The 16,369-nt window shown below is 42.4% G+C and overlaps 1 protein-coding gene across 8 annotated transcripts in view; it reads right to left on the minus strand.

The window, feature by feature from the left end:
• Positions 1 to 16,369, minus strand: part of TRIM3 (tripartite motif containing 3) — a 169,691-nt gene that overhangs the window by 107,496 nt on the left and 45,826 nt on the right. For all 8 annotated transcript variants that reach the window (XR_004539999.1, XM_033950641.1, XM_033950640.1 and 5 more), the window contains exon 5: positions 15,766 to 15,946. Coding sequence is in view for 7 of the 8 variants with exons in the window: in XM_033950641.1 (XP_033806532.1) it covers positions 15,766 to 15,946 (181 nt within the window). In the remaining variant the exon portion in view is untranslated. The remainder of the gene's footprint in view (positions 1 to 15,765; positions 15,947 to 16,369) is intronic.

Here is a 16,369-nt window from a genome sequence, read left to right on the forward strand (position 1 = left end):
AACATCACTGGTTGCCAAGTTTACAAGGAGGAATTCATAGAATTCTTTTGCTAGATGCCATTTGTTAGGGGGAATATAAAATATTGTGATGATCAAGTTATCTTTGCAATCCTTTTCCAATACTGTATTTTACAAGTGAGAAATTCCAGGTCATTAGTTAGTTTGAAGTCTAATATTTGACATTCAAAATGATCTCAAAGAATTATTGCTAAACCACCTCCTCTTTTTGAGTTTCTTGAAAAAGGGATAATTTTGTAGTCTGAAGGTATCACCTATGATAATATCCTAATCAGAAATTAACCATGTTTCAGTTAGAAGTAATATATCCAGGTGGGTTTCTTCTAGCCAGTCTTTGACCAATTGTGCCTTATTCCTGACCGAATGAATGTTCAGATATGCTCCAGATAGATTGTAATGTTCTAAAGGAGCCAAAGGTTGGTCTTAGGGGATGGCGGGAGGAGTTAACCACAGGGATTGGAAAAGGATCCGTTTCCATACAATCATGCAGGTAGCGAGAGAACGGAAAGATTCTATCCCATGTAAAGTGCGTTGGAATTGATTCAAATGCTAAAGCTCTTGAGATCAAACTTCTTGTGCCTAGCAAGTAGAGAACAAGAAAGGCTAAAAACTTTCCTGTAACATTGGCCATGATAGCCCTTAGCTTAAAGAGAAAATCGTAAAGAAACTAAAACCAACAAATTGGTATGATTGTCGTCCAGAATTCCTGAATGTAGTTTGCTTTATGAGATGGGACACCGGTTTCAGGAGAGAGAAAGAGATAGAGAGAAAGAGAAAGAGAAAGAGAAAGAGAGAGAGAAAGAGAAAGAGAAAGAGAGAGAGAGAAAGAGAGAGAGAGAAAGAGAGAGAGAAAGAGAGAGAGAAAGAGAGAGAGAGAGAGAGAAAGAGAGAGAGAAAGAGAAAGAGAAAGAGAGAGAGAGAGAGAGAGAGAGAGAGAGAAAGAGAGAGAGAAAGAGAAAGAGAAAGAGAGAGAGAGAGAGAGAGAGAGAGAGAGAAAGAGAAAGAGAAAGAGAGAATATGTGATTCAGACCTGCAGAGTTGAGCGTCCACTCATATGACTGAAGAAACCTGCTGCTGAGTCTGTCTGCGAGAGAATTTTGTTCCCCTTGAATGTATACTACTTTCAAAAATATGTTGCGAGCAACCGCCCAGATCTTCTAGGCCTCTTTACAAAGAAGGAAAGAGTCTTCTTGCTTGTTTATGTATGTAATACATTGCCACCTGATTGTCCGTGCGGATTAGAAGGACATTGTTGGGCACAATGTGCTAAAATGCTTTGAGAGGATTGTAGATTGCTCCGAGTTCTAAGAGATTGATATGGCAAAGCTGATCCTGTGTAGACAAGTGGCCTTGAGTGCAAAGACCATCCAGATGAGCTCCCCAAGCGTAGGGGGAGGAGTTCATGGTTAGAACATTCTGATGTGGAGGTGTTTTTGAATAAAAACCCTCTGGAAATAATAATAATAACTTTATTCTTATATACCGCCAGACCATAATCGGTTCTAGACGGTTCACAATAAAGTAAGGCTGGACATTCAGCGAATATGTACAAGTCGTAAAAGATACATTAATTTTTTACAAGTCATAAGAGATACATAGTTATAATTAAAAAAACAATAGAAAGCTTAAGTTATGAATTTGTCAAATAGCTGTGTTTTTACTGATTTTCTAAAAGAATAATAAGATGAGACATCTGGCATAATTTTACCAAATCAGTCATTCATTTTGGCTGCCTGAAAAGAGAGGGTTCTCTCAAGAAATCTCTTAAAACGACAAGATTTTATGGTAGGATATGTAAATAGGTGAACTCTACGTATAGGCTTGTTGGAGTAGTTCAAGGAGAAATGGGATACAAGGTTTCCTGGAGACATGCCAAAGATTGATATAAAACAAATACATGCTACTTTGAATGAAACTCTGGCCTCCATCGGCAACCAATGTAGTTTTTGGTAATAGGGACTGATATGCTCCCATTTTTTCAGGCCGAAAATCAACCGTACTGCAGTGTTTTGTACCACTCTTAATTTTTTAAAGATTTTCTTATAGGCGCCCAAGTAAATTATATTACAGTAGTCAAGAATACTTAATATAGATGACTGAACTAACAAGCAAAACAGTACTTCGTCAAAATATTTCTTAATGGTTCAGAGTTTCCATAGAGGGTGTGGCGCAGTGGTTAAAGCTCCGACCTCAGCACCCTGAGGTTGTGGGTTCAAACCCACGCTGCTCCTTGTGACCCTGGGCAAGTCACTCAATCCCCCCATTGCCCCAGGTACGTTAGATAGATTGTGAGCCCGCCGGGACAGACAGGGAAAACTGCTTGAGTACCTGAATAAATTCATGTAAACCGTTCTGAGCTCCCCTGGGAGAACGGTATACAAAATTGAATAAATAAATAAAATAAATTAAATAAATAAATAAATAAAGAACTGAGAAACATTTCCTAAGCAACAGATCTGTATGCTGTTCCAAAGTAAGGTGCCAATCTAATGTCACTCCCAGTATTTTTATAGACTGATCAATAGGATAGTCAAAACCATTCAGATGTATCAATGTTTCTTTGATCTTATCGTTGGGGCTCACAAGAAATAATTTAGGTTTTTTGGGGTTCAATTTTAGTTTGAAATCAATCATCCAAAGTTCAATCTGATTCTCGAAGCCTTAACATACAAGATCCTAGACCCATAAACCACCCATGAAAAAGGTCACCAAATCGACATCGCAGCCTTCATGACACAACAGCCCCTTCTCCCAGATATTTAGACATCAAATGGAAAGTGGTCTCGATCACTGGTCAGACCATTACACATACTCCTTCAATATCAATTGAACTAAAAGCAAATCCAAACCAAAATCCCAAAAACTAACCTACAACTCACGTAAACATATCGACCCCTCCAAATTCTGGTCAAAAACAGACAAATTAATCCAAGAATCTAACCCCAAAGACTTCATTTCAAAATGGAGCAGCTTAAGTAAAGCCACCTTAAATGAGCTAGTCCCAATACAAACAAAACCAGAATCAACAGATGATCTGACAAATGGTTTGACAACGAACTACTCCTACTCAAAAGACAATGCAGACGACTTGAAAGAAAATGGAGGAAAACCAACCAAGAACCCACAAAAATCGCATGGAAAATACTCATCCTACAATACAAGCTACAATTAAAAGAAAAAAGAAAAATGTACTACACCAACCTAATAGGCAGAGAAACTCAAGACACTAAAAAACTATTCCAAATACTGAAAACTCACAGACACCAAATCCTACCTGGCCAATGATAACACCCCTCCCCCCTCAGCCACCACGCTAGCAGAACACTTCACAAAAATAAAATCACAAATGCCAAGACCAACCTCGCTGGTAACCCAACTCTCCTAGATGAGATCACTATAATCCCCTCAGACAAAGAATCAACAGCAGCAGATAGAACCTGGTCCCTCTTCCTCACTATACAATGGTCAGACTTCAACAAACTCTACAAAAAATACAGTCACGCAGCCTGTGACCTAAACCACTGTCCTCCATATCTACTAAAAAATGCCAGTATCAAATTCCGCTCTCTCCTCCTACAATGGACACAAACAATGCTCACAGATGGCCTTTTCCCATAAGACCTCAGCGAAATCATTGTCACCCCTATCCTTAAAGACCCTAAAGGAGCAACGGATCAACCTTCCAACTACAGACCCATAGCATCATACCACTTTATGTCAAAATAATAAAAGGCCTAGTAGCCAAATTCCTCACTGACTATCTAAAAGACCACAACATACTCCACCATACCCAATCTGGCTTCAGAACCAATTATAGCACTGAAACACTACTATGATCACTCCTGGACATAGCTAGGCAATAGCTCAGTACAGGAAAAAATATATTCCTCATACAACTAGAGCTAACCACAGCGTTTGACCTGGTTGACCATAACATTCTTCTACAAATTCTGGATGCAATTGGTATCACAGACAAAGTGCACACATGGTTCCAAGGATTCTTAAAAACCAGATCCTACAGAGTAAAATCAAGCAACGAAAAGTCAGAACCCTGGTCCAACCCCTGTGGCGTACCTCAGGGATCCCCTTTATCCCCCACACTCTTCAACCTCTACATCGCGCCCCTCAGCACCTATCTAAATAAATCAAACAATCTCCTACAGCTATGCAGACAACATCACCATTCTTCTCCCTTTTGATCAACCAAAACCCTCCATGACAGACACTATACATAAAACATTAGAAACAATAACAACTTGGATGAAAGATGACAAACTGAAACTAAACTCAGCCAAAACAAAATTCATTCTCCTAGAAAATGATAAGACACCATCCATTACAAACCTAGTAATCAACTCAACCACATGCCCCATGCAAACCACTCTAAAACTACTGGGAATGACGATTGACAGGTGTTGTACCATGCAACCACAAATCAATAAAATAATACAGATATCCTTCGCAATCATGAGAAACCTAAGACAAGTGCAAAAATTCTTCGACAAAACACAATTCCGGATCCTAGTCCAGGCCCTAATGCTGGGTCTCCTAGACTATTGTAACATTCTCTATCTCCCCTGCCCTGCGACCATGATTAAACAACTGCAAACAGTTCAGAACATCATCTACTCTCTGAGGAAATATGACCACATCACCGAGGCGTACCTCCACTCACACTGGCTAACAATTCAAGCAAGAATACAATTCAAGTTCTACTGTTTTCTATTTAAAACCATGAACGGCAACAGTCCAATATACCTAAACAACTGTCAAATCTGAACCACCTAAACCAGACAAAGGAGAACCCATGCGCCATTCACATACCCCCCAATCAGAGAAGTCAAACGGAAAAAAACTGTATAATGGCCTCCTGGCCACACAAGCAGCGAGATTAGACCTCCAACTCTCTACTATGCTGATAATGACCCCTGACTACAGAACATTTAGAAAAGAAATAGAAACTATACTATTTAAAAAAACCCTGATACCCAACAATCGAAATCAACCTAATGCCACAAGAACCACCTCATCTCTACAAACCAATCTGACTATTCTATAATTCCTCTGGAAATGGCCAGATAGATCCTTTATGTAATCCGCCTTAAACCGCAAAGTAACAGCAGAATAGAAATCACTAATGTAATGTAATGTAATATATAATTTGTTATCTCAACTGTCAGACATGTTAACGGAATAACTATGGTGATATCATCAGCATAGATATAAAATCTGAGTTTTAAACTTTGCAAGAAGTTTCCCAATGATGTGAGGTAAATGTTAAACAAGGTGGACAAAAAAGGCATAACCTCCTACAGCTATGCCGATGACATTACCATTCTCATACCCTTCGATCAACCTGAACTCTCCATGACGAACACAATATACCAAACACTAAAATCAATAGCAACCTGGATGAAAGATCACAAACTGAAATTGAACCCAGATAAAACGAAATTCATCCTCCTAAAAAAACAACAAAATACCAACCATAACCAACATTGAAATCAATGCAATCAACTACCCCTTACAAACCACCCTAAAACTGCTAGGAATAACTATCGACAGATGCTGCACCATGCAACCGCAAATCAATAAAACAATACAAAAGTCATTCTTAGTCATGAGAAACTTAACATAAGTTCGGAAATTCTTCGAGAAAACTCAATTCCAGCTCATAGTTCAGTCCTTAATACTAGGCCTACTTGACTACTGTAATATCCTCTACTTCCCATGCCCTACAACCATAACAAAACAACTACAAACTATCCAAAACACAGCACTAAGACTCATCTACTCATTAAAGAAACATGATCACATTACAGAAGCATATCTCCAATCGCACTGGCTTCCGATCCCAGCAAGAATACAATTTAAATTCTACTGCCTACTATTTAAGACTTTATACGGAAACAGTCCAAACTACCTGAATAACCGCCTCATCCACAACACCGCAACCAGACATAAGCAAACTCACACCCCATTCTCATACCCCCCAATTAAGGAGGTCAAACGGAAAAAACTATATGATGGCCTCCTGGCCACTCAAGCAGCCAAACTAGACAACCAAATCGCCAAACTACTGACAGCATCCCTAGACTACAAGACTTTTAGAAAATAAATAAAGACCATACTCTTCAAGAAAACTCTGAAAAAAGAAATAATACCGCAAGTCTCAAACTCCACCTGTCACTAAAGCCAACTACCCCAAACTTACCCATTTCTCACCCTTTTTGAAAATGACCAATTTTTTTTTTTTAAGTTCTTGTTGTATTGATTAATTGAGTATTATAATAAATAAATAATTATATTTATCCCCATTAAATATATGTATTGGGGAGGAGGGATGGGTGGGTTTTATGACATTATGAGGGGTAATATATGGAAAGGGAGGGAGGGGAGATAGTTTATGGTATAAAATGAATGTAGAGTTTCAAGTGAAGAATGTATAGTATGACTTGAATTATTGTACACTTGTTTACATAATGTAAAAACGAATAAAGATATTTAAAAAAAAAAAAAGTTCTTGTTGTAATACATCTTGGATAATTCTTTTGTAATCCGCCTTGAACTGCAAGGTAATGGCGGAATAGAAATCCCTAATGTAATGTAATAAAGGCAAACCTTGAGGAACCCCGCATAAATTTACCCAACGATAAGAGAATCTGTCATCAATAAACACTTGGTATGATCTATTACCCAGAAAACCTCGAGATGCCAATAGATTTCAGGCAGTCAATTAAAATAGTGTGGTCAACCAAATCAAAAAGTGCTACTTAAATCTAATTGCAAAATCAAAGCACTTGTACCCTGACTAAATAATCTGTGAAGATAATCTAACAGAGAAGCCATAACAGTTTCTGTACTGAAGCATGACCGAAAACCAGTCCGATTGTCCTGTAATATGTTAAACTTATCCAAATAAATAGCCAATTCAGAGTTAACCAGGCCTTCCAACAGTTTAGTAACAAAGGAAAACTAGCAATGGGTCTGTAATTAGATGCCAGAGTAGTAGATTCTTTTTTATAATCAGTGTAATCAGAATCTGACCTAACTGCTCAGGAAAAAGTCCCATTTGACAGTAATAAGGTGACCCAGCTTGGCCTTGAAAGTGACAAGAGCAACTTGCATGACATTTGGAGGACAGCTATCCAACCTGCAGTTTGAGTTGACATATTTAGTGTAGAACTTACTAAATGTTTGCCAATTAGGGACTGTAAAATTATACCAGCACATGGAAAGTGACTGTAATGCATTGAGATAATGGATTGAAAGCTTGAGACCACTGAGATGTGAGAATCCATTGAGGCATCCTAAGATGAAGTTTTGCAAATGGAGTAACATACGCCATGGAAGACATGTGACCCAGGAGTACCATCATTTGTCTGACCGAGATTGATGGAAAATTATAAATCTGATTGCAAAGCTGAATCAAATTCTCTTGTCTTTGATGAGGGAGAAACACTCTGCAATGAATGGTATCTAGCGAGAGCGCCTTTGCGAAGAGCCTTAAGAAGAGCCAAACTACATAAAACAACGATACCTTAGGGCAACAAGCGGACCTCTCAAACACACTATCCCTTCACCCTAATCGTACAGGCTCTCATACTAACTCACAGACAGCAACCCTCTCAGACATCTCAAACTCTCAGTCTCTCAGACACCCTTATCTTTCAAGCACTAGATACCCCAATCTTCCAACTCTCAGACACCCTAACTTTCAAAATCTCACACCTGCTCACAGACAGATTTTTCTAATTTTCCTAATTCTCTTCCTTACTGACAGGCAGACCTCAATTACAACTCAGCAATGGCAGGGAGGACAAGAAGCGCGAAGTCTACAATCAAGACCAGTATTCCAGTCGCTATGGGGATCCAGGAAGCGACCACGGACTGCGTGCAGAAGGAGGAAGACCCAGGACGATGGACAAAGGTCTCTGTGCAGAACGAGACCATCCCCCAGCGCTACACTACAGTCTCTACACAGACAGAGGAGGCTGCGCAGCTGGATGGAGATCTCATGCAGGAACTAAGGAGCCTCAGGGAGGAGGTGATATGCCTGAGAAGCATCCGAGAGGACGAGGCCTACATCGACGGAGTCGTCCAGGAGCTGTCCCAAATCACCGAGCAGGCCCATGACAAGTCCATCCTCGAGACACCCAAATCATCAGCTTTGAAACCAACAATTGGGATACAGGAAATGGCTAGCGGCACTGACTCCTGGCAGCTGGTGACCTCCTCCACGGGCAAACATAGGAGACCCCCCCCCCCCTTTTTTCAATCTCTTCATCTTCTCCTTCTTCTTACAAACAGGGCAGCTATACATCAACCCCTCAACTCGCCCTGCGGAACAGATTCCAGATTCTTCAGGAAGGAACTGCCGATGAGGAACAGGAGCAGGAACAGGAGCAGGCCCAACACACAGCTCCATCTCCAGGGACAACTGACCGGCTCCCCCCAAAGAAGCGCAGAGTAATAGTCATCGGGGATTCCATGCTGAGGGGCACCGAGGGACCAATTTGCAGACCGGATATGCAATCTAGGGAGGTCTGCTGTCTGCCTGGAGCCAGGATACGAGATGTCACCGCCAGTCTGGATAGACTACTCACACCCCGAGACCACTTTCCTATGCTTCTTGTCCACATAGGAACCAACGACACTGCCAGAAACACACCGGAGACCATCACCAGAGACTTTGGAGCACTGGGTGAGAGGCTGAAGCAGACAGGAGCGCAGGTGGTTTTCTCATCGATCCTCCCAGTTAGAGGCAAGGGAAGAGCCAGAGATGAACGTATCCTGAGGACGAACGAGTGGCTACAGGGATGGTTCCGGGATATGAACTTCGGATTCCTAAACCATGGGGAAGCGCTACAAGGACTTCAGGGACCAGATGGACTCCATCTGACCAGTAGGGGTAAGAACGTCTTCGGACACCGACTAGCCCGCCTGCTTCACAGGGCTTTAAACTAGGTAAGTCGGGGGAGGGTACCCATTCACATATTAGTGCAGAAAGGAATTATCCTGATGAGGTGAGTCGAAACTCTGCTTCCATGTCCAAGGTAAGTACCCACATTGTAAACAGTTCTTTGGGAGTCACACCGACTCGGGTAGGATACGCCTCACAGGGACTTAGCAAACACAAGATATGGAGGGCCATGTATGTCAATGCACACAGTTTAGGTAACAAAATTCTAGAATTGGAGGCTGAAATAAGGAATGCCGACCTAGATGTGGTGGCAATATCTGAAACTTGGTTCACAGACTCACATGGGTGGGATATGGCTATACCGGGCTACAATCTACTTCGTCAGGACAGAGAGGGCAGGTTAGGAGGGGGGAAGCTCCATACATTAAAGAGGACATCAAAACCACCAGGATCACAGATGTCAAGTACACCGGGGAGTCCCTCTGGGTAAACCTGGCAAGAGGCAGAGAAAAATGCCTGTATCTAGGTGTGGTATACAGACCCCCAAGACAACTGGAAGACATGGACGCAGAATTAATTGAAGACATAGAGAATATCACTCTACGAGGAGAAGCTGTACTGCTAGGGGACTTCAATATGCCTGATGCAGACTGGAACTCATTTTCAGCAACAACCAGTGGTAGCAGGAGGCTCTTAATCTCCATAAAGGGAGCACATCTCAAACAAATGGTAATGGAGCCCACTAGGGCCCAGGCGATCCTCGACCTGGTACTCACCAACGGGGAAAGCGTCTCAGAGGTCTCAGTAGGAGATACGCTAGCCTCCAGCGACCACAACATAGTATGGTTCAACCTTAGGAAAGGCTTCCCTAGATCAAACACGAAAACAAAGGTACTCAATTTCCGGGGCACAGACTTCACACGCATGGGAGATTTCGTCCATCAGACGCTGCAGGACCAAGCGGAGACCGATGATGTAGAAGCTAAGTGGTTAACACTGAAATCAACCATACATGAAGCAACTAGCCACTTCATAAAATCAGTAAATAAACGACAAAGAAACAATAAACCCCAATGGTTCACCGCGGAGATCTCGCACCTCATTAAGGAGAAGAAAAAAGCGTTTCTCTCCTACAAGCGCACGGAGAAAAGAGAGGCAAAAGTAGAATATAGGACAAGGTCTACAGCGGTCAAAATGGCAGTTAGGGAGGCAAAACTTTGAGTGGAAGAAATTCTGGCAAAAAACATTAAAAAGGGGGACAAATCCTTCTTCAGGTATATTAGTGATAGAAAAAGGAACACAGGCGGGATAGTACGCCTTAGAAGACCGGACGGAATTTACGTGGAAGCAGATTCCGATAAAGCCGAACTACTGAATGAATACTTCTGCTCAGTCTTCACGGTCCGCAGTTGAAAGCAACACAAAGCACAGAAGACCCGTTTCAGAATTTTGAGTTCACACCAGGTGAAGTTTACAGTGAACTGGCAAGACTCAAGGTGAACAAAGCCAGGGGACCAGACAATTTGCACCCAAGAGTGCTCAGAGAATTGAGCGATGTCCTGGCGAAACCGTTGGCTGAGCTATTCAATCTCTCCCTAAGTAAGGGGAAAGTTCCCCTGGACTGGAAATTAGCTAATGTCGTTCCTCTGCATAAAAAGGGTTGCAGGGCAGAGGCTGCGAATTATAGACCAGTGAGTCTCACATCAATAGTGTGCAAACTCATGGAAACACTAATTAAAAGCAAATTGGACACGATCTTGAATGAAGGGAATCTTCGGGATCCCAGTCAGCATGGATTCACCAAGGGTAGGTCCTGCCAATCCAATCTCATCAGCTTCTTTGACTGGGTAACAAGAAAGTTGGACTTGGGAGAGTCTTTGGACGTCGTGTACCTGGACTTCAGGAAAGCTTTTGACAGTGTCCCACACCGCAGGCTGCTAAGCAAGATGGAATCGATGGGGTTAGGAGAGACACTAACTGCATGGGTCAATGATTGGCTGAGTGGCAGACTTCAGAGGGTGGTGGTTAATGGTACCCTCTCTAAAACAACGGAGGTGACCAGTGGAGTGCCGCAGGGCTCGGTCCTGGGTCCACTCCTTTTCAACATATTCATAGGGGATCTGACTCAAGGGCTTCAAGGTAAAATAACACTATTCGCCGATGACGCCAAACTATGTAATATAGTAAGTGAATGCAGTTTACAGAATTATATGGCGCAGGACCTGCTTACATTGGAAAGTTGGTCCTCAACCTGGCAGCTAGGCTTCAATGCTAAGAAATGTAAGGTCATGCACCTTGGAAGCGGAAATCCATGCAGGACGTACTTCTTGAACGGAGAAACTTTAACTAGGACTTCAGCAGAACGAGATTTAGGAGTAATCATCAGTGCAGACATGAAAACTGCCAATCAAGTGGAGAAGGCTTCATCTAAGGCAAGGCAGATATTGGGTTGTATCAATAGAAGTTTCGTCAGCCGAAAGCCTGAAGTCATAATGCCGTTGTACAGGGCCATAGTGAGACCTCATCTGGAGTACTGTGTGCAATTCTGGAGGCCACATTACAGTAAAGATGTGCGCAGAATTGAATCGGTTCAACGGACGGCCACCAGGATGATCTCGGGGCTCAAGGGTCTCTCGTACGAAGAGAGACTGAACAAATTGCAGCTCTACACTCTTGAGGAACGTAGGGAGAGGGGAGATATGATCGAAACATTTAAGAACCTCACGGGACGTGTCAAAGTAGAAGATGATATTTTCTTTCTCAAGGGACCCTCGGCCACAAGAGGGCACCCGCTCAAACTCAGAGGCGGAAAATTTCATGGCGACACCAGAAAGTATTTCTTCACAGAGAGAGTGGTTGATCATTGGAACAAGCTTCCAGTGCAGGTGATCGAGGCAGACAGCGTGCCAGACTTTAAGAATAAATGGGATACCCATGTGGGATCCCTACGAGGGTCAAGATAAGGAAATTGGGTCATTAGGGCATAGACAGGGGGTGGGTAAGCAGAGTGGCAGACTTGATGGGCTGTAGCCCTTTTCTACCGTCATCTTCCATGTTTCTATGTTTCTAACAGAGCTCCGATAAATTGTAGATTCTGAGAGGGTTGAAGTTGGGACTTGGGGAAATTGATTTCGAACCCCCAACAGCTGAAGGAAGAGAACTGTCAATTGAGTCACTGCTATCACCCCTTGGAGAGGCTGGATCTTTGATCAGCCAATCACCAGATAGGGAAATACCTGGAAACCTTGAACCCACAACGCTGCTGCCACTACAACCAGGCACTTGGGGAATACTCTGGAAGAGGATGCAAGGCCAAAGGGTAAAACTCTGTATTGATAATGGTTCTGCGTTACCTGAAATCTAAGGAATTTTCTGGAGGTCGGATGCACTGGAATATGAGTATAAGCTTCTTTCAGATCTAGAGAGCATAGCCAGTCGTTGCAATCTAAGAGGGGATATAAATTTGCCAGGGACAACATACAAAACTTTTCCTCCACTAGAAATTTGTTCAGCCCCTGAGGTCTAAAATTAGATGTAGACCTCCCGATTTCTTTGGGAGGAAATACCGGGAATAAAATCCCCAATTCCTCTGGAGAGGTGGATCCTTTTCTATTGCTTTGAGAAGAGATTCTATCTCCCGAAGAAGAAAGGACATCTGCTGAGGGTTGAAAGAAGACTCTCTTGGAGGACAATCTGGAGGCACAGTGATGAAGTGAAGAGAGTAACTCTCTCAAATGACTTTTAGAACGCAGAGGTCTGTGGTTATCAATTTCCAACGGTGATAATACAATTGGAGCTGACCTCCAATTGGTTGAGGAAGATGCTGGGGAAGAGGAACAGCAGCTATGCTCTCTAGAAGCTCATCAAAACGACTGGGCAGGCTTTAGAGGAGCTGCTGATTGAGATTTCTGAGGGCACTGTTGCTTCTGCTTTTTCTGCTGCGGTCTAGGAGGGGCAGCTGGTTTTGAAGAAAAACGCCTTTGATATGAAGAAGGCTTAAAAGATTTAGAAGTTGAGGGCTTAGGCTTGGATTTAACCAAAGCATCTCAATGTTTCTCATGGTCAGTGAGCTTTTTTGTAGCATTTTCAATAGAGTCACCAAAAAGCTACTCTCCTAAGCAGGGAATGTTAGCTAATCTGTCCTGAGGATTGATATCAATATTTGAGACTCTTAGCCATGCAAGAAGTCTCATGGCCACTGACTTGGCTGAGGCTCTGGAAGATAATTCAAAAGCATCATAAGCAGATCTTGCCATATACGTTCTGGCTAAGGTAAGGGTGCGAAATATATGATGAAATTCTTGCAGATGTTGAGAAGGAATATATCTGCCAAAAGAAGGCAATTTCTGAACTAGATGCTTAATATAGCAGGAGATATAGAAATTGTAATTTAGCACTCTGTTCGCCAACATGGAATTTTGGTACTGGCGATGTCCAAATTTATCCATAGTGCATCCTTCACACCCTGGTGGCACTGAGGCATAGACTCTTGATGGAGTAGATTTTTTCAAAGTTGACTCCACCACTAATGACTGGTGCTGAAGCTGTGGTTTGTCAAAACCCAGTGAAGAAATTATTTTATACAGGGAGTCCAATTTTCTGGTAATCTGAGTAGTTCTTTAGGAGGCTCATCATAATCTAAAGCCTCCAAATATTCAGCAATGTAGGCAGCTAGATTTATATTTGGACCGAATAAGTATGATCACATCACTCTGTTGTTTCGGGAATTACATTGGTTACCGCTTGAGGCATGTATTGTCTTTAAATTGGATTGCATTTATTACAGAGTCCTGATAGGTCAAGCTCCACTGTACTTGATGGATTTATTTTCAGCTTCTATAGAAAAATTCTCTCGTAAAACTCATGCCTTATTTGTTTATCCATCAGTAAGGGGTTGCAAGTTTAAAAGATATCATAAACATATGTTCTCTTATCAGGCTGCCATTTGGGATAAAAATTTCAAGCAATTACTTACTATTTCATTTTCATATCTGGAATTTAGGAGACACTTGAAAACCTATTTGTTTCTAGGTTCTTAGCTAATTAAATTTCATTCTCATTCCAATTGTTATATTTTTTAGTCTTTTGTAAACCGCATAGAACTGTGAGGTGAAAAAGTCTTTCAGTTGGAGATTTAGTCCCTGGTGGAGACTTCTGTGAAGACTTTTCCAAGGGAGTATCATAAGCCTCAGCTGAATCAGACAGTAAGTCAGAGTCATAAAAGGTGATGGAGTGCGTCGAGAAGATCGATGCTTACGTCTAGTCCAGTGCCTATCTGATGACAATGATGAAGTATGATGCGAAGCTCTTTTTCTCTTTGAAGAACATGAGGGAGACTGATGTTTTCTTTTCGAAGCACGCGAGAAGGAACAATGCTTACTGGACTTCGAGTGTCGAGAGGAGGAGGAGGTACGACAAGGTCTCAATGAACTGGATCGATGCCTCGATGGAGAACTAGACCTGCGATGAGAAGAAAAATGTCTAGGCATGGAGCGTCGGTGCCATTCCAGATAGGCAGCTGTGGTACCATTGGACCTGAGAGCGTTATGTTGAAGCTGGGCCGGTACTGAGGGAGTTGATAGCAGGGTAAGCACTTTGAATGCATCACCCAACTCTGCTTGGAAAAGCGCAGCAAGCTTTTTACAAAAAGAAAGCACTGGTACCTCTGGCTTATCTGGCAGTACCATCGGTGCTGTGGCTTGCCTCGGAGAGGGTGATCTCGTTGAGGATGCATACCTCGATATCAAGGCAAGCCATAAAGGTAGTCGTCACTGCTTGGTTGGCATCAAGGGACTCGATGCAAGATTGACCTGTGATGCCGGTTGGGACGCTGGTGGCTTCTTAGCTGGCTTATTGGACGGAGGGAGGTCTCCCAACGCCAATGTCAATGTCTTCAACGTTGGATTGAAACAGAGGTATTACAACATTCTCTGTTTTATTCCTAACATTGTTTGCTTTTTTGATAGCTGCCACAAACTGAGGTGAGGATTTCAACATTTTGTCCACATTACCCAAAGATCCTTTTCTTAAGTAGTGACTCCTAATATGGAAAACGGCACCTTACACCTATAGTTAGGTTTATTATTCCCTTTACAATCCATCTGACACTTACATATCAAGTTGTCTAGTCTCACAATGTCTTTCTACAACTTTTCACAATTTGCTTATGTACCAAAAACCATCATTTTATGTTATCTGCAAATCTGATCGCCTCACTTGCTGCTCTCTGTTTGAGATCATTTATAAAAAGCACCAGTTTCAGAGCATGGGATACGTCATTATTTATCTTTCTTCACTGGGGACTGATTGTTTAGATTTTTCTCTGCTTCCTATCTTTTACCAGTTTACCTTCATTTATTTTGTTTTCTCTCTCTTCCTCTCTTTAGCGTTCCCCTGCTGCCTCTCACTTGAGGAAAACTCCCTTCCAGTTCTGTATAACACAAACAGGCTTGGATTGAGCGTACTCTCTAAGAACCAAAGCTGAACCCTAAAGTTGGAGGGATAGCCTAATGGTTAGTGCAGCAGTCTGAGAAACTGGGAAACTGAATTCAATTCCTACTGCAACATCTTTTAACTCTGGGCAAGTCACTTAACCCTCTGTTGCCCCAGGTAAAAAAATAAGTACCTGTACGTAATATGTAAACTGCTTTGATTATAACCACAGAAAGGCAGTATATATCAAATCCCACCCCCCCTTTCATGAAACCATCTGGGGTATTTCTCAGTGCTAAAGTAAAATGACCAACCCTTTACCTTTGGGGCTTCTCACAAAGACACTCATACCTGCCCATTTTTCTCAGTGTCACATATATACATACTCCTACCTTTTGCTTAGCTCCACAAATAACTTCTAAGTCATGTATGAGGCTGTTCTTGCGCTGGTATAGAGCTTTCTCCAACTCTTCAAAAGTATTGCTGATCTCAGACACTGCATCATTCTTCCGCTCCATTAACTGCTGACTAATGTCAGTCACACGCAGGATGGCCGAGGACAGCTGAGGGAGTCTGTAAGCGGAGACAGAAAGATAAAATGCTGATGGAAAAAGTATAAAATTAGTCCAACATAGTAAATGATGACAAATAAAGACCTGAATGGGCCAATCAGAGCCTTAGGCCCCTCCCTGGCACATCCTAGGAGGCACTGGAGAGGGGAAGGCCCACCACTTGGAAGAGGCAAGCCTGCTGGTCAGAGGGAGTAGGAATCCCTCCGGCTGGCCTTCGGAATCGTCGGGGGGCACAGTAGCGGTAGCAGGAGGGAATGAGCAATCCTCCTGCTGCCGGGTCTGTCAAGGGGGTTGCTTGACAGCGACAAAATTTTCTAGCAGGTCTGAGCTGTCAAGCCTTACTTTCCTATCAATGTCTGAGCCAATCAGCACTCAGACACTGACCAGACAGTAAGGCTACAACAGCTCAGACCTGCCGGAAAAT

Source organism: Geotrypetes seraphini, chromosome 6, assembly GCF_902459505.1.
Source record: "Geotrypetes seraphini chromosome 6, aGeoSer1.1, whole genome shotgun sequence".
NCBI lineage: Eukaryota > Metazoa > Chordata > Amphibia > Gymnophiona > Dermophiidae > Geotrypetes > Geotrypetes seraphini.